At 40.8% G+C, this 23453-nt stretch overlaps 4 protein-coding genes across 6 annotated transcripts in view; 1 reads left to right on the top strand and 3 right to left on the bottom strand.

Annotated features, from left to right (window-relative positions):
* The window catches only part of LOC134495821 (protein KHNYN-like), a 239956-nt gene that overhangs the window by 110412 nt on the left and 106091 nt on the right, over nucleotides 1–23453 (bottom strand). The window lies entirely within an intron of this gene.
* Nucleotides 6090–7052, top strand: LOC134496889 (olfactory receptor 2D2-like). Its single transcript, XM_063302604.1, has one exon. It carries the CDS (start codon nucleotides 6090–6092, stop codon nucleotides 7050–7052), a length of 963 nt encoding a protein of 320 aa, XP_063158674.1.
* LOC134496888 (olfactory receptor 2G3-like) lies at nucleotides 14958–15902 on the bottom strand. Its single transcript, XM_063302603.1, has one exon. It carries the CDS (start codon nucleotides 15900–15902, stop codon nucleotides 14958–14960), a length of 945 nt encoding a protein of 314 aa, XP_063158673.1.
* LOC134496887 (olfactory receptor 5P56-like) lies at nucleotides 21770–22708 on the bottom strand. The gene has a single exon (XM_063302602.1). The coding sequence runs from the start codon at nucleotides 22706–22708 to the stop codon at nucleotides 21770–21772; it is 939 nt and encodes a 312-aa protein (XP_063158672.1).

Here is a 23453-nt window from a genome sequence, read left to right as displayed (position 1 = left end):
GTTCACCTCCTTCCTCCAGGGCCGGTCCCAGTCGGTGGTGATAGGAGAGGAGACATCCAACCCTCGACCCCTCCATTGTGGGGTGCCGCAGGGTTCAGTTCTCTCTCCTCTTATTTAACATCTACATGAAACCACTGGGTGAGATCATCCATCACCATGGGATGAGGTATCATCAGTATGCCGATGATACCCAATTATACATCTCCATCCCGGGTGAGGTAAGTGATGCTGTGACTGCCCTTTCTCAGTGCCTGGGGGCTGTGGGGGTCTGGATGGGGAACAACAGGCTTCAACTGAACCCTGGTAAGATGGAGCGGCTGTGGATTGATGATGCCTCGTCTTGCAGAAAATTGTCATCTTTAGTTCTGGATGGGGTTGCACTGCCCCAGACAGACTCAGTGCATAATCTGGGGGTTCTCCTGGACTCACGACTCTTGCTCGGAGAGCAGGTGGCAGTCATGGCCAGGAGGGCCTTTGCGCAACTTCGGGTTGTGCGCCAGTTACACCCATTCCTGGAACGAGAAGCCCTCCAAATGTCACTCACACCCTGGTCATCTCCCATATAGACTACTGCAATGCACTGTACATGGGGCTATCCTTGAAGAGTATCTGGAAGCTTCAGCTGGTCCAGAATGCAGCCACGTGGGCCATTTTTGGTGCCCCTAGGTCAGCACATATAACACCGTTGCTGCGCGAGCTGCACTGGGTTCCAGTTTGCTTCCGGGTCCAATTCAAGGTGTTGGTTATCACCTTGAGGTCATGGGGACAGGTTACCCATGGGACTGTCTCATCCCCATTACATCTGCCCGCCCCACCCAATCATCTAGAGAGGGCATGTTGCGGACCCCGTCTGTAAGAGAATTTCATCTGGCGGGGTCCAGGAAACAGGCCTTCTCTGCAGTGGCCCCTGTCCTCTGGAATATCTTGACCCGGGAGGTGAGGCAGGCTCCTTCACTCCTAAGCTTCCAGAAGGCCCTGAAGACTTGATTCTGCCGTCTTGCCTGGGGCAGGAAAGTGAACAACCATTCTTGGGGGTGGATCACACCCAGAGTCCCTCCCACCAGCTTGGATTTTATACCCTCTTAGATTTTATATTTATTTATTGCATTTTATAATAATTGTAATCTGTCTGGTTTTATGAGATTTTAACATGTATGATTATAGTTTGATTTTATTGTTAACTGCCCAGAGTCCCTCTCTTGGGGGAGATGGGCAGTAATTAAATTTGAATAATAAATAAATAATGATCTGAAACAATATTCTGTACCTTCTATCAATAATAATAATAATAATAATAATAATAATAATAATATACTGTTCTAAGTGATAAAATATTGTCTGTAAATATTTTATTAAAGTTTTCAATTAAAAGTATTAAAATATATTGTCTATAAATATAAACAATGTAAAATGATTTATGAAAATTCCAGTAAAAGCTCTTGAAGTATATGCCTAAATTTCCTCAGAAACTTAATATCAGTTTTATTCTAAAGGATAAAAAAAGGTGACAAGGAAGTCTATGAGGAAGATTTAGAACCAACCTAAAAATTTAACAACACTGAGCAATAATGTAAAAACAATAAAGGTTAAAAGATATACCCACATAATCTAGATATATATGCCCTCACACATACATATTTGCAATTTAAAACGAATCCAAAGTAGACAATATAGGATTTAAATTGCGATCCAATTAAGTGGCCATTTTATATAAGTGCCCTAGATGTTATCTCATCTCACACTCTACACCAGTGCTTCTCCACCTCAGCAACTTTAAGACATGTGGACTTCAACTCCCAGAATTCCCCAGCCAGCAACTTTAAGACGTGTGGACTTCAACTCCCAGAATTCCCCAGCCAGCCATGCTGGCTGAGGAATTCTGGGAGTTGAAGTCCATGCGTCTTAAAGTTGCTGAGGTGGAGAAACACTGCTCTATACAGAGAGAATTTTTATTGTGGTTCCTCCACATTTTTGCCTACTGACATTGCTATATGGGGATCTTCCCAAACTTCAGAAACATTTATTTCTGAACATGACTGTGGCAGACCACTACAAGACAATATGGTTGGAGTAGGTAGGTTGAGGCAATAGCATATGACACTGGAGTAAGTAGTTATTATGGAAGATGTTCTATAGTCCCTTGAGTCTGCTCAAGTGGGAATATGAGTTGAAAGGGCAGTTGGAATCATCTAGTGTGTTCCACTGTTAATGCAGGGACTTGACTCCAGAATATATCTAAACTTCAGGCCTTACAACTGTTATCCAGCTTGTGTGTAACTATTTACTATAAAGTTGAAGCCAGCATCTTCTGAGCAATGTTCCCCTTCATGGGAAAGCTGCAAGGAAGCTTCTTCTCATCAAACAGCAATCCATTCACTTATTTCCTTCGTACCACTATTCCATATATTTCTGTCCAGTATAATAAAAATGAAATTATAAAAACACATAACTGGTCTGCTTTTATAATTAATAATGCTACAACAGGCTTAACACTATTAAGTTTAAAAGCCAAATATTTGTATGTCTTATCAATACTTTTTGAATCATACAAATCAAAAATCCTGTAAATCGTCATCCAAATCATTAAGAAAATGAAATCATAATAACCTCATTATCAATCCAGTTACACATTCTTAATTTTTTACCCCTCCTCAAAATATACCAGGGCATTCATATATCTCCTTATAAAACATAAGGCATTTTTTAAACAAATATCAGACATCTTTCATCATGCTTTTGGTTTGTAATCAATGCACAGCTTCCCGTTTATATTGACATATTCCTGCCTCAGACTTGAGCCAAAATCTGCTACCCTGCCATTTTCATAGACAGACTCTCCTTCTTGCACTATTCAGTCAAGAAAACTACTTAATTCCAACTTCTGCATGAAATCTTTTCAGGCATTTATGAACTATTATTCTCTGTCCTTTGGTCCAGTTTCTTCATCTGTTCCTCATTGAACTTGCTTTTGAAACATCTCCTTGTTCTGGTTGGACATCTCAATGCCTTTTTTAGAATGTGGCATCCAGAACTTTTCACATACGCTGTTCTTTTTCCCCACCCTTATCCTTATCTTTTTGTGTTTGTTGTAGATGAATGGGACAGAATTGTACAACAATAAATTGTATTTTCTTCATTGTTTTACTGGTTTCCTAATTTGATGACTTTCATATTTCTGCTTTCAGTAAAATAGTCCACCATCCATATATGACTCTCATTCTTAATTCTGACTTCTGTGTTATTATCTATCAGTACCTGTTGATGTTAAATCAACGTTTGAAAGGTGTCCTTTGTTTATCCTCAGTCAAAACTATTCATAAACACTGCCATGTGGAAGTAACTCTGGAGTTCTTCTTTCAGCACACATCAGTCAATTATCTTGGAAATTTTTATTTGGTTCAGAAGAACAAATCTAAAATAATGAAAAACAACTGATGCAATCTGTTAATCTGTTCCTCGGAGGATTTGGTTTCCAAAGAAATATCTCCTCAACCTGACATCCAGAACTTGACATTTTTACTCTTTACATGTAGGCAATTCACAAGTTGGTTTGTTTTCCTCTGACCCTAACCTCAGTCCTTCAGTTTTGTTGCATATGAATGGGAAACAAAGAAGCAGATAAATCAATATTTCTTATGTTTTGTTGTTGTTGGTCAAGTTTGATGAATTGGTCTTGGCATATGACTCTAGCCTCTCTAACTCAGACTCTTGAGTTAGCCTCTGATCTGACTCTGCCTAATCAACAGTTTTCTAGATTAGTCACCCACATACTTATGAGGTTTAAAGAAGGAGCAAAACATTTATAATGATATCCTGAAGAGGACCAAGGGGAGTTGAGCAATTTCCATTGAGTGGATCCATATCTCATAATCTGACAAAATCTTCCCCTTATAATAAAGAAGGAAGGTAGCATGCTGCCCACTTCTCTTCATGCACTACATAGTTGCTTCATAAAAGCAAAGTATATTTCAGGTTGAATTTAGCTCCTGTGGACTTAATCCACACAGTTTTCTTGGCAATAGAATAGAAGACATTTCTCTCTGTCTTTTTCCAGGATGTTTCTTTGACTTCCCAGTCTAGCTACAGCCCCATCTCTGTTAGGTTGCCAGGAAACTTTTGAGGTGACAGTACATGAGACTTTCTGATGACCCTGCCCAAAATACTTCCCTATATTTCAGCATCATTCACTGGGAATTGTACTAGCAGCTACCCAAGCTCTTAGCACCTTAACTGAAGCTGATAGAAAGAAGCACATCTCCCTGATAGCTGATGAAGTCCTGGGAGAAGCAAAGAGGTAAGTTTCTGTGGTATTATTTTCATCAATTTAAGTGGCCAATGAGCTTGAACTAAAACAAAAACAAAAAACAAAAAGAGTCAGGCTTGGTTAGTATCAAGATGGGAGATCATTAGGAAATTTTAGGATTATAGATTACGCTGAGATGTTGGAGAAACACCCCAGAAGAAAACAAGGACAAATCACTTCTGAGCTGTTGCCAAGAATGCTACGTATGACTTCAAGGAGAATTTACTTTATATGGGTGTAGATTGCTGGTTTCTAAAGAAGAAATCTATTCATTAAAATAAGTACAGTATTATTCCCTGAAAGTATCTTGATTCCAATTACTGGGAACACTGGTGTTATTTGAAGGAGAAGATAATGGTAGGTTCTTCCCTGATTACCTTTAGAAAGGTCTGAGAATAGCATCCCATCTCATCAATTTATCCTTCACTAAATATTCTCTACATGTCTCAAAGCTTCCATTCACAGAATCCATAGAATATTTATCCCCTGTAATCACCTATTGCTACTTCCTCATGTTTGAATGCTCAGAGAGTTCAAGCGGTCCTCATTTTATTGGGCAGGAATCAAATTATGAGATGCTAAATCAGTGATTGAAGCAAACCGCTGAGAAATCGATATCCTGTCTGCTCTGAAGTTTGATATGTGGCAGTGTTTCCGTGGAATTCTTTTTTATGTGATTTTTATTTTTAAAGCAGCTTTCAACAGAATAAAAGCAATACAAATTTTGATCTGAAGAGAAGAAGAATAGGGAAAAGTAATAAGAAAGAGAAAAAGAAAGAAAGAAAGAGAGAAGAAAGAAAAAGAAAAAAAGTAATAAAGAAGTAGCTTCTGATCTACTTAGCAGCTGAAAAAAGAAAAACATGAACTGGATTTGATCATTAGCAAGGGTAGATTATGGAAATAAGGAAATTGTGATGAAACCTTAAAGAGACAGGGTACCGTCTAAGGTTACATCATATTTTCCTTCTTTCCATAACCTACCCTTTCTAATGATCAAATCCATAAACCGCCAGTTCATTTTTTTTCCTTTTTTCAGCAAAAAGTCCATAAGAGGTTTCTGTGTTTCAATGGAATTCGGTAGGAGAACAAAGGCTAATCTAACAAACACACAAATAACAATCTACTTAGTTAATCATGTAAAGGAACTGTTCAAAATATTTCAAGAACTGTGAAATGGTTTATAAGGGTTAGCAGTTTATAGGTTTCTATGTTATTGGTCACTTTGAAAGAAGGTGATCCTGATTGCATTCTTTCCTAAAGAATATAGGAGTTCTTACAAAGATACTTCAGGAGATATATTCATTCGGTGGAGGTTACAGATAGTGGAAATTAGTGTGCATATACAGTAACCCCTTACTGTCCTTCTACCTAATGTTTGTCACTCCTGCTGAAAATGAACTATAATTCTCCAACCTGTATTAGGCAAGGAATTCCAGATTGTATTAATGCAATGCTTTCTATTTGGGGGATAAATCATACGTGAATCATTCCAACATTCAAGTTTCATAATGGCAATCCCAAGGTAGGAGTTGATTCATTATCTGCTAAATGTAGTACATTGTGATAATCTGCTGAGAATGTCTTTGGTACCATTCTGGATTAATGAAAAGATTCAGTAGTGTTGCTGACCAATCCAGACAGTTGCACTGGAAATCAGGGATCTCTGAGCTGATATGGTACTATAGTGGGTTGGATGTAGAGTTTTTTTTCTCCCTCCTCTCTATCTCTGTGGTGCAATTAATCTAACTGTCCATCAACAGCTCCACTCTTGAGGCAGGATGCCAAAATGAGAGCTGAGAACTTCACTTCAGAAACAGGATTCATCCTCTTGGGACTCACCTCTCATCACAAACAACAAATTCTGCTCTTTGTGGTCTTCCTAACAATCTACTTGCTCACAATTTTGGGTAACCTGCTAATCATCATATTGGTACGCATTGATGCCCAACTACACACTCCTATGTACTTCTTTCTCAGCCATCTTTCAGGCCTGGAGATTGTGTATGTCACTAGCACTTTGCCTCAGACATTAGCCCATCTGTTGGCTGGAAATGGTGTGCTTTCCTCAACACGTTGCATGTTGCAGGGAGGCAGTGCTTTGAGCATGGGCAGTACCGAATGTCTGCTGCTGGGTGTCATGGCTTACGATCGCTACTTGGCCATCTGCAACCCCTTGAGATATGCTTCTGCCATGGACAGGAAGCACCAACACCTGCTGGCCACCTCCTGCTGGATCATAGGTTGTCTCTTCTCAATGGTCAATGTTGTCTGCATCTTTCGTCATCCCTTCTGTGGTCCTAATTCCATTAACCATTTCATATGTGAACTGCACTTTGTCCTGAAACTGGCATGTGGTGATATAAACCGCACCAAAGCCATACTAAAGGGTCTATCCGCATTTATTGTTCTGGTTCCCCTTTCTGCTATCTTATGTTCCTATAGTTGCATCCTATATTCCATTTGTCAAATGCAGTCAGCTGCAGGGTGGCAGAAAGCTTTCTCTACATGCAGCTCCCACCTTATTGTGGTCAGTTTGTTCTATGGCACCATCATCTCCATATACATTCTTCCCCAATCCAGCTCATTTCCTGATCGGGACAAAAAAATTGCAGTCTTGTACCTTGTGGTAACCCCTCTGCTTAACCCCATCATTTACACCTTGCGGAACAAGGAAGTCCACAAGGCTTTGGGTAAGGTGTTGAAAAGAAGCAGAATTCAAGAAAAGCCACAAACATTCGTATCCTGTTGAAGTCATCCATTTTGACTTAAAGCCTACTACTTAAAGTCACTAACAATATTGCATTCAAATGCATTCAGTTGTTCACTTGTGAGGGGTTTCAGAAACATCAGACATGATGATTAATTAACTGGAATGAGATTTAACTCTGATTTCTCTAGTGCTGTTGAAAGGAAGGGCTTGGAACAAAAACCTGGAGAATCCCAATCTGATTGAATCACTCTCTTAATTATTGAAAAGCTGCTGCAGAAAAGTTACGGCAAAACACGGCATGCTGGTAGCTTTCTGAAGACGTAAGAAAGGTGGGACTTCAAAGTGGTCTCTTTGGCTGACGTAATGTATATGCAAACTTTCATGGGATATTCTCCACAGCTGCATTATGTTTTGTTTATAAGTTAAACAACAAATCATTTTTCTTTATTTTGCTTTACAATGTGCTTTAGATTGCAGTAGGTTTGGCTAAGACACAACACTTACATAATCAACATTCTGAAGATAAGGAATAGCAGAGCTCATAGATACAATTTTCCTATTTCTTAGGGATACGTGTTTGTCCATGGCTTATTATTTATTCTAGAAGATCTTCAAATACCTCTATCAATTATTCTTTAAGGACATTATAGATGACTTTCCTTCCATAAGCCAATTCATTATGCCCAAGCATAGAGAATTTTTCTTCAGATAAGTTCTCTTGGTTTGGAGGAGTCATCTTAGAGTGATTGAAAATACAAAAATATGAGCAAGCTGGCATTTACACTGACATATTCCTTCCTCACATCTTTAGCCAAAATCTGCTTCCCTGATATTTCCATCAACAGACTCATGTTTGCCTTAGTCAATCAAGGAACTATTCATTTCCAGCTTCTGTCTGAAAGACCTTCCGATGATTTATCAAGTCTCCCTTAGATCTATTGTTTTAACCTTTCCCTTGTAGGACCCACTTTCCAAACATCTCATTCAACATCTAAGCATCTTTTTTAACAGGTAGCATCCAGAACTTTCCACATGCACTTTTTTTTCTTCTCTCTTAACTCCATGGTTTAAAACAACACCAATTAAGGAAATATTTTCTTGTATGCTTTTAATCCATTCATTTACAACAAGTAAATAAATATTTCCTTAATTGTTTTTTTCTGTTGGCTGATTTGACAAATTTAAACTACTGTATGTCAACAAAATGACCCAGCCTCTGTAAACCATTTTGACTCTACTTAATCTATTGATCAGCAGTGCGCTTATCTGATTCACTTCAACCAATGTGAGTTTCCTTCTCAAATCCATGTCAAATCCCTATGCCTGTCTCAGGTGGCAATGCAGCTGCACAGACCATTGTTGGTATACATTGTCTAAACCTGTGGTGCCATCAGAGGAAAACCTGAGAGAATTCCACCTAATTCACCACTCTCCATCAGGGTTTTTCTTATGTAACTCTGTATGAGATAAACCAAGAAGAAGAGGGATTTACTAAGCATTTGAGTGGAGAAAAATACAAACACAAAAAAGAAGTGGTTGCAATTTGCTTACGGAAGAAACTAATATTTCTAACTGGAAAACATATTTGGGCAATCTTAAATAGAACCTAATTTAGGGAGAAGGACTAGATTTGTCAGAAAATCATGAGACGGAGTAAAGGCAAGTGTTCACACACCACAACAGATCTAAAGGATGTTGTAACTGACTGTACTTTATTTAACAGTTCAATACTATTTGAAAAATTGTTACCATATGTCAAACATGTTGATAAGTTTGAATAAATCACACAGTATTCTACTTGTCTATCTGTAAGCCCAGAAGAGTTTGGTGAAGATTTTAGCTTTTTTTCCTTTTTGTTTTCCTTCTCAAAATGTATCAGACTATGCCTGAATATGTAGGTGCAATTTCAGTAATTACAACTCAAAGGCAAAAAGTTCCATTAAGTGTCTGGGTTAAGATTAACATCATTAAAATGAATATTACATTGAGTTTAATGTATATTTTAAGAGGGATTCCAAAGTGAATTCCTATCAGATACTTTACAAAAGCTACTAGAAATATTTGGTTCTTAATAGAACAGGTAGTCCTCACTTAACAACCATATGTTCAGACTTACAACAGTGCTAAACCCAACTTATGACTGGTCCTTGCACTTATGACCGTCACAGTATCCCATGGTCCCATGATTGTGATTTGGGCACTTGGCAGCCAGTTCTCATTTACAACTGTCACAGCATCCTGCAGTCATGTGATCTTCCAGCAAGCAAAATCAGTGGGGAACCATGTGATTCCCACCAGGGGGAACAGATTGTTAGAATCCATGAATTAATGTTTTGACAGCTAAAATAAATAAAATACAGAAGGAAAAAAAGACTTTCTGCTCAGTCTTTCTCTTATCAACATACAGGAAGTGTTTTCTTTGAATGATGTAATACCCATATGCTCTGGTCGCATATGTTGTCCATATGCAACCAAAGCATATGGTCCAGTCAAAGAATGTCAGAAGATCATGGAATTTTCTTCAATGCCACATTACCTTTTGTTTTTAAATTTTCAAAAGAGAAAGCATTTTTCTCCATTTTGCCATCTTAACTGCTTCAGGTTCCCAGGAGGTTTAATTAAGGAGCAACACAATATAATGATCTTTGGGAATTGACCAATGGGAATGGAACCATCTCCATGGAATATATTCCACTTTCCTAAAAGAATAACTATTAGTTTATGAAACCTACAAATCTGTTCCAGGTACCGAAACAAAGAAACCAGTGTACCATTTCTATCCTGCCATACATAAATAATTTCACTAGCAATTTCAGTGCAGGTAGTCCTTGCTTAACAACCATTCATTTAGCAACAGTTCAGACTTACAACAGTGCCCAACCCAACTTATGACCAGTCCTCACACTTATGACTATCGCAATATCCCACAGTCCCATGATCGCAGGATACTACGTGGGTAAGAACATCTCAATGGAGACCATTTGGCTGATTGGAGAAGCAGCTACCAAAGTCACTGAGGAACTGGAACTTAGAAATAGTGCAGAGACTTTGCATAATTAGCATTTGCAGTATTCTCAATGAAAAGGTCTCATAGAATAGCCAAGGAATTGTCATGTTCACTGTTTCAATGTACATTGTACATCGTAACGTTTCACATGCCATGGTGCTGACGCGCGTTTTGTTTGGGAGGGAGCTGCTGTGCGACCTTGTACCAAGCTCTGTATCTATGTTTATGCCAGGCTCTGTATCTTTGTTCATGTCAATGGAGTGTGTTTGGGTTATCTCCTCTCTTCAAGGTCTTTTTCCCGCAGACCAGCAGAACTCATTAGGAGCACCTGGGATTGTGAACTTGAGACAATTATACGGGGGGAGGGATTTCATTGGCATCGGGGGGTTTTAGTTTGATTTTGGCGCGCTTTCACCATTTTCAGCTTTCTTTGTGCTTGCATACTATTCTTAAATAAATCAGATATCTTTGTACTTCTGCTTGTGAGTCTGAATGCCATTTTAGAATAGGCAATCATCACATAAAGCTGAGAATCACCAAAGTACACCGTTAGCTCCTACCAAGATCAATTCTTGTGAGGGAAGTTAGTTAACGATGGCCGAGTCGAAACTCACGACCGAGGGACTTGAGGAGCTGGCTTGCCCAAGGCCCAAGTTGATGGTCAGGAGTGGAGAACTGACCCCCACTCCCCCCAAACTGTTGTACCACCTGAGGGATTCGGGGTCCAGCCCTGAGCTGGAGGAATCCAGCGACGGAGGAGAACCAGCGCAACCGGCACCAAGCGAATTGCCCGTGGAGTTGATCACCTGGGATACGATGGGAAAACCCCAGCCAGGGACGTCCCAGGCACCCTGGAAGAATCGGTTCCCACTGACCCCAGATGTGGAATCTACCACGGTATCAACGGAGAGACAGCCTAATGTGCGGGGGGGTGGGGAATCCCAAACCCCTGAAAGGCTGAGAATGCTGGAGACAAAAATGGAATCAATGGAGTATCTGTTGAAAAACCTGTCTTTATCATTGGGCGGACAGGGGAGGTACGACGGAGGCCCCAGCTTCGTGCAACCATCCCCCATCCTCCCACCCGAGCCGCCGGCGGAGCGGGGCCGGAGACGGCTCCGGGATGGATCTCCACCTCGCAGAGGGGCAACCACATGACCTGGGGCCCCACCACTCAAGCAGCCACCGGTTCCGCTCCAGCAAGAGGGGGGGTGAAGGACTTTCCTGTCAAATTTGATGGAGATCCAACCAAGCTATCTTTCTTTCTAACTAATGCAAAGAGTTACATGAGGCAATTTGGCCCATGTTTCCCTTCTGAAGAGGCTAAGATAATGGCAATTGCCACCAAATTAAAAGGCAGAGCAGCTGACTGGTATGTCCAACTGACTGAGGCTAACACCCCTGAGCTCGTGGTATTTCGAGGACTTTATGTCTGCGTTAAAGCTTCATTTTGAGGATCCGCTGGCCAAGGCAAGGGCTAAGAAGGCGCTGAAGAATCTCACCCAGGGCCAGATGTCTGTAGCCGATTATGCCTTGGAATTTAAAGCCTTAGCCGGCAAAATCCCCGATTGGTCTCAGTCAACCTTCATAGAACAGTTTAAAGAGGGGCTCAATTGGGATGTCCTAAAATGGGTGCTGTGTAGAGACAACCCAGAGTCGTTGCACGAATGGATCTGTCTGGCCAGGAAGGCTGAGCATGCCCAGCATACTTTCATGCAAACCAGATGACCTGAGAGACCACCAGCCATGATGCAGGGCCCCCGAAGCAGTGCAACTGCTGCCCGGCCAGGCTATAGAGCTGGGGAAGAGGAGAGAAATCGGCGCTACGCACGGGGTCAATGTCTCTGGTGTGGAAAGGAAGGGCATTGGGCAGCAGACTGCCCAAAAGCCAAGGCTGGAGATCAAGCGGCAAAGTTGCCGGCCAAATCGCCCCCCGCCACCCCCTTGCGATGGATGACAGCAGCCAAGGGGGCAGCCAACGTGGAGGAAGAGATTGATTTCTCAGGAGAGGCTGATGCTGCCTCTAAGGAGCCAGCGGGAAATGCCAGCCACCTACGCTGAAAAGCACCTGCGGGCAGGTAGAGGAGGATGGGCACGAGGACGCTATGGTGAGTGCTGATTGCCCCACTTTAGTGGTGAAGGTGAAATTGGGCTCCCGCACTAAGACTACGGAAGTCTGGGCTCTAGTTGACTCTGGGTGTTCCAGGTGTCTCATCCACCCTGATTTGGTTGCTGCTCTGGATTTGCCTAGCTTTCTCCTCCAGCAGCCTTTGATCTTTACCCAGTTGGATGGGTCACCGGCGGGTGGGGTCCCGGCAACCCATTTCACTGGAACTGTCAACTCAGACTGGTCTTGTAAGAGTTAAAGGACCATGTTCTCCTTTAAGGTGAGATCCTGGTATATAAGGAAGTATATCTGCAGCAGCTTGTTTAAATACTTTCTAGATATAGAAAAGTGTTTCATCTAGCTGAGATGACACATTTGTCTCTGCAGCTACGGAAGGGAGATGCATATGGGTGAATAGGACATCCTAATAAATGTCTTGCTTGGCCTCGTGGATATGATGAAATAGATACAAAATCTCATGTCTTCTGTTTTGTGAGTTTGAGAGGAATATAACGAAAGCATGAATGCTTCCATTATTACTGAAGCATCCTGGTAAAATTCTATGAAAAATCCTGTTGACGAGATTAAGTTTCAGAGGCTGTCCCTCTTTCTCAGAAACCTGGTGTTCTCATAGGAAGTCAAGGACTTTATTTGAGTGGATAAGATACTTCGTTGGATATATAAGCTGTGAAGTTGCAATGAAGAACAATGTGTTTGAAAATCTAGTTCTATGTATACATCCCAAAGGATCAATCTTAAGATTCTTTCACTCATCCTTTTGTTATCATGGCCTCCTTGCAGTCCCTTTCTTGTGCTAGCTGGGTGGTTGCACCTGGCTTATATTTCCCAAACAGTCATATCTAGTTCCAAGCTCCTGGCTTACGATCTTGCTGTCTCCAGACCTTGCACCAGTACAGTATTGTCTCAGACTACCCTTCTAACTTTTTGTGGGCAACCATATAGATGAGCAACAGCATGATCCAGAATACAGGACCTTTGTGATGGGAAGATCAGATGTTGATTCATTGGCTTGAACATGCTATTTTAGATGCACTGGTAGTCTTTACATTAACTGCAGAAACAATTTTTGTCTCTTTGCTTTCTTGGTTTTGCAAAGGCCTCCCACTACATGTCTCTTCAAAATCACGTTCCGCTTATTTCAGTGGAGATAATTCCCAAATAAGGCTACGCTATCCTGATCTACAATGGGGTGGGATCTGATGTGAGAAAGAACAGATTGGTGGCTCTAACGTTTCATTGAACGAAGACTTTGTAAGCATCTACAAAACATCATTGGGGGCAATATAGGTTGATAAGAATAATTCATATCAGCCTTAGTTCCTTTTTTAATACCAGTCATAGTCTGGTAGATATCAGAGTGCTATGGACAGAATGTATCTTGATCTCAGCAACACATTTCTCATCTTCTTTTATTATTAACAAGGTGATAAAATGTAGACTGGATGTGGCAAGTTCAGGTGTCTTCTTCAAACATCCTGTGAGCAAGTACAGCAAGAACAGCAACACAATCCTCATTAATAGCACATGATGAAAATGAAGGGAGATAGCAAGGTTAATGGCCATAGGGTAGGAAAAGGACAGCATGGAATAAGTTGGGAAATAAAAAAACTGTTGCATTTAATTACCCAAACAAACAAAGTCATGAAGAACAGGCTGAAGAAAACCTGGTTTCATAGCAGGGATCTGTACATTTTAAGGAAGTCATTGACAAAGGAGGCCACCTCCAGAGATGACTAATTAGAAAGGTGAAACAGTTGGAAGCCAAGTGATACAGTGAAAGATTTGGCCTGAAGAAGAGAAAGCTATGCTATCATGAAGACCAGAGGTGTTTTTGACATCAGGATTACAAGCATAAAGGGCTGAACGAATATTTACTTAGCTAAAATACATCCCATAATTTTAGATGCCATTTCCATAATTTATGGACCTGCTTTCCTCTTCTGGCATTGTCACATGTAGTGACTAGGGAGGAATGTCATCTCAAAAGTTCTATACGAATGAACTCACATAAAACTCTATCAATCAATAATCTATCACTGGAGATTGGAGATCCAGGAGAAATGTAGCAATCAAAGGAGTAGGAGAGCTAAAACATGTATAGAGTTGTTTTCTTTAAAAAAAAATTATCAAAAGTAAATTGAGCCATTGTTATACTTTTTGCCTTTGTTGTTCACGTTCTTCTTGTGTTATGTATATTAATGTGTGTTTTTACCCTGCCCTGCTATGATAAACCCTGCAGAAGTCATGGTTATTTTTTCTTTTCTCCTGTTGGCTTTCAACTTCTATCTACTTCCTTAATCTTGACATGCATAATAAAGACTGAATCAACACTTTCATTCTGACAGGACTTTAATATTGGCTTGTGGTTAACCCCACTTAGTTAACCTACAACAATGAAAGAAAACCTGGACAGGGGTCAACATTTTACCTACTCTTGAATAATTCAGCAATAGAGATAATTTCTTCAGGGAAAAGTGGTAAGTGTCACTGTTTACCAAGTTCTGTCCTGGGGTATGGAGGGGTGCATTTAGAGTTTTATGAGATTCCAATCTGAAGAAGACAGAGGAATAAACCTACCACAGGTGTGGGTACATTTGCATTCAGTCTGTTACAGTATCGAACAGGTTAGGTGACAGCATCATGTACATTTATAAGTCTTTGGGATATTCCCCATTAGAAAACCAGCAGGTGAGAAATTTTAATTTTCTTACAGTGAGTTTCTCTCCCAATATTTTCCAGCCTCTCCATCAAATTTCAGTAGCTCCCCGCTTAAGCTAAAAAGACACTTAATTAAGCAAGATGAGAATATTCATGTTTTTTCTTCAAGGTCCCATCTTCTCAGCATTTTGAGTACTGCCGAATGGATGTCTTTGTTCCTCAGGGTATAAATGATGGGGTTAAGAAGGGGAGTGATTACAAGGTAAAAGACAGCAATTTTCTTGTCACGATCAGGGTCTGAGCCTGATTGGGGAACAATGTACATAGAGATGATAGTGCCATAGAACAAGGTTACCACAGCAAGGTGGGAACCACAGGTGGAGAAAGCCTTATGCCATCCTCCTGTTGACTGCATGTGCAATACAGAATCCATAATGAACCCATAGGAAGTCAGGATAACAAAAAGGGAAACAAGAACAATGAAAGTTGAGAGACCAAAACCAATGACTTTAGTGATTCTTGTGTCACCACATGCAAGTTTCAGCACAACAGGTGGTTCACAGATGAAGTTATTGATGTGGTTGGGGCCACAAAAGGGATGACGAAAGGTGCAGATGACATAAATTGCAGAGAACACAAGACCAATGGTCCAACAGGATGTGGCAAGCAAAAGTTGGTGCAACCTGTCCATGGCCAATGCATATACCAATGGATGGCAGATTGCCAAGTAGCGGTCATAAGCCATGGCTCCTAATAGCAAACACTCAGTACTACCCATGGCCAGAGTGGTGTAACCCTGCAACATGCAACGTGCTAAGGAGATGGCTCCATTTCCAGTCAAAAGGTGGGCCAACATTTGGGGCAATGTGCTAGTAACATACCCAATCTCCATGCCAGCAAGATGGCTGAGAAAGAAGTACATGGGGGTATGCAGTTGGGAATCAACCCTCACCAGCATGATGATCAGAGCATTCCCAAAGATGGTAAGCAAGTAGATAAGGAGAACAGCCACAAAGAGTAGCAGCCGGGATTTGGAATGGCTGGTGAGCCCGAGCAGAATGAATTCTCTGGTGGAGGTGTAATTCTCAGCTCCCATCTTGCCTTCTGTTTGAGAAGAGAGGTGAGATTCAGACAAAATGAAATACCCTGAAAATGGGTTGACCTTTAAAAAGGGTATGCATCCAACTGCAACACTTTAATGTGTGAAATCATCTTCATTCAAAGAATCCTGCTTTCCAGCATTGGTTTTCTGCAGGCATCATTCTTATGTTTGACAGCATCAGGAAAGGTTGCTTTCTGCGGCAGCAAATTCATTTTTTAGTGAATCTGTGTGACGTTGGATATATATGACAGATAATGCATCCTCTGCGGTATTAGAAGGAATGAACATCATGAACGTTAAACAAAGAAATGAGATAGGTGTGATTCATCTCCATGCTGAAAGTATCTTACCAATGGAATCCAGAGTTTCCAATTTACTTTTTGTAGCGGGGCTTGTAGGTATATTTAGATAAGAACGACTGTATTTGGGAGGAAGAATGTAATAAACAATGTGGCAATCTGTTTCCCATAAGATGTAGCTGTCCTATATTCAACACAGGTATATACTGTATGTATGGTGGGGGGAGAGAAAGGTAGAGAGATACCTTGAATTATTTTATAGTAGAACAAGCATGTAATCAGTGAATACTTCGGTCTTCAGAGGAGAAATTAAGTGGAGTCTCAGATAAGGACCTTCAACAACATTTGTGCTCATGTGTTTTATGTTCATTCATGGTCTCCTTCTTGAAAAATATTGCTTCTTCCAAGAGCCTTGCTGACCCTAATGCTTATTAGTTTAAAGAAGTGGAGAGTATCTAGGATTTCTAGGCTGAATAATGCAGGCATTCTCATACTTTGTTATACACAACTTCCTAAAATGATCCATCAATTTGTGTGAACCTGTCATGAATAATTTCACTGGCACTGAAATAAATATACTATATATATATACACTATACATATACTATGGAATAAATATACTATACATATACTATGGCATATTTATAGTAATATATTATAAATAAATATAAATGTAAATAGCTCACTAAAATATATGTAACTTGCTTACTTTAGATGGCTTGCCTACCTTTTCTTTCACTACCCAATGAAAGGGTGCAAAGGATAGAAATTTCAAATAATAAATATTCTGAACTTCAGAAACATGTACATTTGTCCAAAGCCTATGGATATGCTACTTCGTGACCTCTGATCCTTGTTTTGTCTACTATGGGCTTCCCCAAGAAAAACACAAGTGAATTTTGGCAGCGTTTCCACTTAGACTATGCCAGCCTGTTCAGCTTTAAATACATGTTGTGACCCCCTTCTAGGTTGCTAATGAGCTCCAGGCTTGAGAATTCTTGACATTATGGATAAAAGTATCTGATGATCTTCTGAAATAACTGCCTGGCTATGGACACACAAACCTTAGTGAAATATACACACACAACACTGTAATTATATACAGTACTGGTGCAGACTGTGCCAACTAATTTTGCTAATAAATACCTTTAGAGTTAAAGGAGGTTGGAGGGAGTTCATAACATACTGTTTTACTGGGTAGATCCTCATTTTTGGGGTTAGAAGAGGCATTCCTTTATACCGATACGAGCAACCATCAGATGCTGTAGATGTCACTGAATGATCCTTATCTGAGCTCCTTTAGTGAAGATACTGAGGGACTGAGGGAATGAAGTTACACAGCGTATGTGTCATGACCTCATTGCAAGGCACAAAGAGCCTCACAACGTGGATCATGATCATTAAGGAAAAGGGGGAAGAAGATAATCCAATCAGGGATTAACACAAGCACCCAAAGACACCCACACCCATGATCCCATAAACAACTGAAAAGAAAGACGTCAGAGGAGTGAAGATAAGGAGCACATGGTGCCCCGGAGAACACAACCGTTGCAGGGAGACAAAGAAGACACCGGGGAAAACGCCCACGCAGCCATCAAGGATCCCATCAAGAGGGATTGAGGCATTGAGGGGTGGGGAAGCCCGGGGCAATACAGGAGGGTATAAAAGGGGCACCCCCACACTACCTACCCCGTTCCCGTTTTTCGTTCTGTCAGCTATCATTCCAATAAACCAGAAATCCTTAATATCCATTAAGTGAGTCTGTGTCTTATTGCGAAGTGAGGCTGGCCCTGACAGTATGATGGAAAGGTGCATACTAAAGATCTCACCAGAGACCAAATTCAAAATACAGAAGTTTGTTGCAGGACCAACTTTAAAAGTGTTGTCAAAGCAGCAACAAAACAGAAATATGAATGGGATATGCCGTAGACATGCATGGCAACCTATGGGCCTGAAAAATGACATACGACAACTTCACATACCCACACGGTCAGCCACCTATGAGACGGAAAGGTGAAATATGGGAAAACCTTGGTCTCAGTTGGAACACTAGAGCATTGGACCATACACAATACCAACATCTGTAGGTATTGTTGCTTTAGGTGACAAACCTAGCCAAATGAATATGACAATTGAAGTATCAGAGTCCGCGTTTGCACTGTGTTCCAGCTACTCAACCACTTTAACGGTTGCTGTATTCACAAACATTTTAAATCTTTCTCTAGGATTGATGCAACTCACTTGGTGTCTTCAGGTAGCAAACTATTCAAGCAGCACTCTGGCCTTATGTTTCATGGTGTGTAGATTTGAGGTTTTCATAAGGAAATAAAAAGGGTATAGACCTACTCCATGGAGAGCGCTACACTCCCTGTTGTACTTTTCTGTAGATCATTATAAATGTGCAGCTCTTTACCTCTCATGGGTATCTGATATATATCAGCCATCACACTATTCCCTTTCGGGATAAGCACTATTATGCTTATGCAAAACTCAGTGAAAGAATAGTAGGCCAAAGAGAAGCAAGGCATGAGACAAGGAAACAAATGGAAATACAAGTAAATCAATTTACACCAACATCATTCACTACAATTTCCATGCCTTTCTTGTTGCAGAGTGCTGGAAAGCGTTTGGCCCGAGAGATCAGAAAAAAAAGACAGCAGGCATTTCTATAAAAATAATTGTATTTAAAGAAAGCATAAAACATAAACAGTTTCCTCATCCAGAGCTCAATGGGCTCAAAAGCTTCTTACATACAAAGAAAACATATTTACAAGCTCATGCACATGCACACGCGCTGAGCAGAATGAGAGGGCTGCTGAGCTGGGCTGAACAGAAGCAGAAACTGAAACCTTCTGGCAGCAAGTCCAGGCCAGTTCCTCCAGACTTTTCCTTATTTGGTCATCCTTTCCACACCCCAACCTGAGGACAATTAAGTCTGACCTATTCACCCTGCCGATACTTAAGAAACTATTTGTCACCATGGTTACCTAGTGGCTTGCTCCTTGCACAAACAACCAATTACCAACATTTCTAACCCTTCATACAATTGTTGCTTCCACAACATCCATACACTACTTCATATACTGTTGTTCTTTAACTTCTCAACTCTTCCTTTTTTAGGACCTCATCAACTCAATCCAGTGACTTTCTTGGTCTTCTTCTTCCTATTTACTCTTCATTCTTCTCCTCATTCATTCCATCTCTATGAGCAAATTACTACAACATGCTTTGTTAATACTGGTCACTCACTTTTCTATTTAGTGCAGATTCATTCAGCAACCATTCATTCTTGACCTACGGGTTCTTCCCACACACACCCCTGACAGAAAGTTACACTGCCCTTCACAAATGTTTCCATTGTCTCCATTTGCACCCTTGCAATCAGAATTTTGCTGATACCTTCCCAGCACACTTAACAAACTGATCCCCTGGAAATGAAAGTTTGGACCAAGACACACTAAAATAATTAGCTATGAAGACCTTTGGTTTTTCAGAAAGGTAGTTTAACCAAATCTAATGCTAAGGAAAGAGCAAGACATTTCTTCTTGAGCAAATGTCTCAAATTTAGTGCCCTCCAGATATTCCAGATTGAAGTTCACTGACTTTCCATAAAGCACCACTGAGTGTTATTTGGAAAATCTGGTTATTTGGAAAACCAACACAATTAGAGTAACTATTCTCTAAAGAGGTGATTTTTTTTTTCTTCCTCCTCCTTCCACCTCCCAAGAGAAAATACTTCACATTTGTCTGGTTAAAAATAAAAAGATTCAGTAACAATTTCCAGGTCTTTAATGCTGCAATTGAAAAAACAATATGCTCTAAGAATGTATTCTGCATACATAATTCCTATTACTTCATATCAATATTTAGGCACCCATTATCTTTTGATACAGAATAGGCTAGGGGTTTTTTAGTGTTTAAGGACAGAAAGTTATTTTTTCCAATTACTTTGATACTAAGGCCAGATCTATAGTATTTGGTTAGAAGCACTATATTTTTTTCTAAGTTTATTTTGAGGATACACAGATTGTTTAAAATCTGTCTACCAGCTCCCCAAACTAATAATTCTAATTTTTTGTACTGAGATTGCACCTACTGTCTCATTAGTTGTTTTGAAAGCTGGATCTTAGCTGGGGGAATATGAAATTATATTAATCTTTCATTTACTCAGAGTAAGAGTTGACTGTGAACAATGCAAACTATTAACAATGACATTGTACGAACAATTAGGGTTAAAGATTAACTGGTTCTACTTAGAGGTACTTCACAAATCTCCATGCTTATTTTAACAAGAGTCACTGGTTTCTCTCTTTTCATTTGGTTTGGTGAAAGGTGAAAGGTCCCCTGTGCAAGCACCAAGTCGTGTCTGACCCTTTGGGGGGACACCACTTTCATGGTGTTTTCTTGGCAGACTATAGAGCGGGGTGGTTTGCCATTGCCTTCCCCAGTCATCACCTTCCCCAGCAAGCTGGGTACTCATTTTACTGACCTTGGAAGGATGGAAGGCTGAGTCGACCTGAGCCAGCTTCCCGAGAATCCAGCTTCCCCTGGGATCAAACTCGGGTTGTGGGAAGAGTTTCCGTTGCAATACTGCTGCCTACTATTCTGTGCCACACGAGGTTTAATAAGTACTAATTATTTCCTTTTCCTTTCTCTCTTTCTTATCTTCTCCAAGTATCAACTTGCTTTTTCTTCCCTATATCCTCCCTACTTCTCTAAGGCTGCAAGATTTGACTTGCAAAAATCTGATGACCACTTGATGGCAGCCAAGAGATTCAGAAATCCTAACCATGTTCTACCTTTTGTGGTTATCCATATTCATGGAGCTGAGATCTGATAGCCTCCCTTTCTCTTAATTCTCTACCTGCCTTCCTTATGGCAAAGTGTCCAGACAACTCTTTATTTGAACTCTACTAATGGAGAAATTTATCATTTCATCAAGAGCCAATCTGGTGTAGTGGATAAAAGCACCAGGCAAGAAACTGGAAGACTGTGAGTTCTCATCCTGCCTTAGGCAGAAAGCCAGCTGGGTGACTTTGGACCAGTTACTCTCTGTCAGCCCTAGGAAGAAGGCAATGGCAAACCAGTTCAGAAAAATATTGCTCGGAAAACTGCAGGGACTTGTTCATATAGTTACCAGGAGTCAAGACTGATTCAAAGACACAAAAATCATTTTGTCACACCTCTTTATCAGTCCTTTGATGTAGGCCAAATCAGGAAACAGACTCCACAAGGAATATTGGAACTCTGCTCTATTGTTACGGAGTGTCTATATCTTGAAAACCTAAGAGCATTTCTCCTTCCTCCCTCTTACACCAAGGAGGCCAATCTTGAGTTTGTTTCTCATGTGTTCCAGTTTCCTGGGCTAAGTTCATGCTTTGCCAATGTGTGCCACATATTTTCTTCAAGGTCATTTCCGTAGTCCTGCCTGCTTTTCCACCTCATCATCCTGCAAAGCCGCAGGAAGAGTTAAAATATTCTGGTATGATTTGTATAGTCCGCCTCCCTCAGCTTAAAGAAAACATAACAAACATCAATCCAGCAAGATGTAAATGGTCATGTTCATTGTTCAAAGCCCCATCTTCTCACCATCTTGAACACTGCCGAATGAATGTCCTTGTTCCGCAAGGTATATATGATGGGGTTAAGCAAGGGAGTAACTATGAGATAAAAGACAGCTATTTCCTTGTTACGATCAGGAGCCGAGTCTGGCTGGGGGATAACGTACATAGAGATAACAGTGCCATAGAACAAGATGACTACAGTAAGGTGGGAACCACAGGTGGAGAAAGCCTTACGCCATCCTTCAGTTGACCGCATGTGCAATACAGTATTCAGAATGAACCCATAGGAAGACAAGATAATCGAAAGGGGAATCAAAACAATGAAGGCCGATAGACCAGAGACAATGGCTTTAGTGATTTTTGTGTCACCACATGCAAGTTTCAGCACAACAGGCAGCTCACACATGAAGTGGTTAATGAGGCTGGAGCCACAGAAGGAATGACGAAAAGTACAGACAACATAAGTCACGGAAAACACAAAGCCAGTTATCCAGCATGTGGTGGCAAGCAGGACCTGGTGGAACTTGCTCATGGCTCTGGCATATAGCAAGGGACAGCAGATGGCCAAGTAACGATCATAGGCCATGACACCCAACAGCAAACATTCAACACTGCCTGTGTACAATGCAATATAACCTTGCAACATACAACGTGTTAAGGAGAGAACTCCATTTCCAGTGACCAAATGAGCCAACATCTGAGGCAGCGTGCTGGTGACAAAGCCGATCTCCATGCCAGCAAGATTGCTGAGAAAAAAGTACATGGGCGTATGTAGTTGAGAATCAGCCCACACCAATGTGATGATCAGCAGGTTGCCCAAAAGTGTAAGCAAGTAGACGATGAGGATGACCCCAAAGAGCAGAAGCTGAGTTCCTCGATGGCTTGTGAGTCCCAGCAAGATGAATTCTTTAACAGAGGTGATGTTCTCAGCCCCCATCTGGCCTTCTACTTGCAAGGTAAAAGAAGTTGTTGAAAGATAGTGAGATTCCCTGGAAATGAGATGACCCTTTTTAAAAAATAGGATATCCACAGAAGTCCATTGCTGGCAGTAACCAAGGTTTAAGAGTCACAATAGTCTGTCTCAGACCTTTAAGAGTTCCTTTAATCAGAAATCTTTCTGGGGAACAAGTTCATTTAACAAAATTGTCTGTAGAGAACATTTGGAAATAATACATCAGCTATATGTGAGATTTAAAACAAAAATTAGACAAAGGAATGACATGGGTATTTTTATCCCCATGGTAAAATCACCATGCCAGTGGAATTTCTAAACCATTTTTCATGAGATAAGAAATTGCAGGGAAGGTTCAACCAAGGTGACCAAAGTGAGGTGGTTGGGAAATGAGAAATACTGCATACTATTTCCTGCCACATGTATCTCTTCTTGCAACCTATGCACATGCCTCTTGTTGTCTGCTTGTGTGTGTCCTTTACTTAAAGAATTGTAAAAGAAAGTTTATCATTCAACTCATCCAGTTACACTGGCAAGTTTAAAGCTGCTTAAAAGGTAAAGGTTTCCCTTGACGTAAAGTCCAGTCGAATCCGACTCTAGGGGGCGGTGCTCATCTCCGTTTCTAAGCCTTGGAGCTGGCGTTGTCATAGACACTTCCGGGTCATGTGGCCAGCATGGCGACTCGGAACGCCGTTACCTTCCCGCCGAAGCGGTACCTATTGATCTACTC

Source organism: Candoia aspera, chromosome 4 (assembly GCF_035149785.1).
Source record: "Candoia aspera isolate rCanAsp1 chromosome 4, rCanAsp1.hap2, whole genome shotgun sequence".
Lineage (NCBI taxonomy): Eukaryota > Metazoa > Chordata > Lepidosauria > Squamata > Boidae > Candoia > Candoia aspera.
Note: the sequence above shows the minus strand (reverse complement) of the source record. Positions and strands in the feature narration are given on the sequence as shown.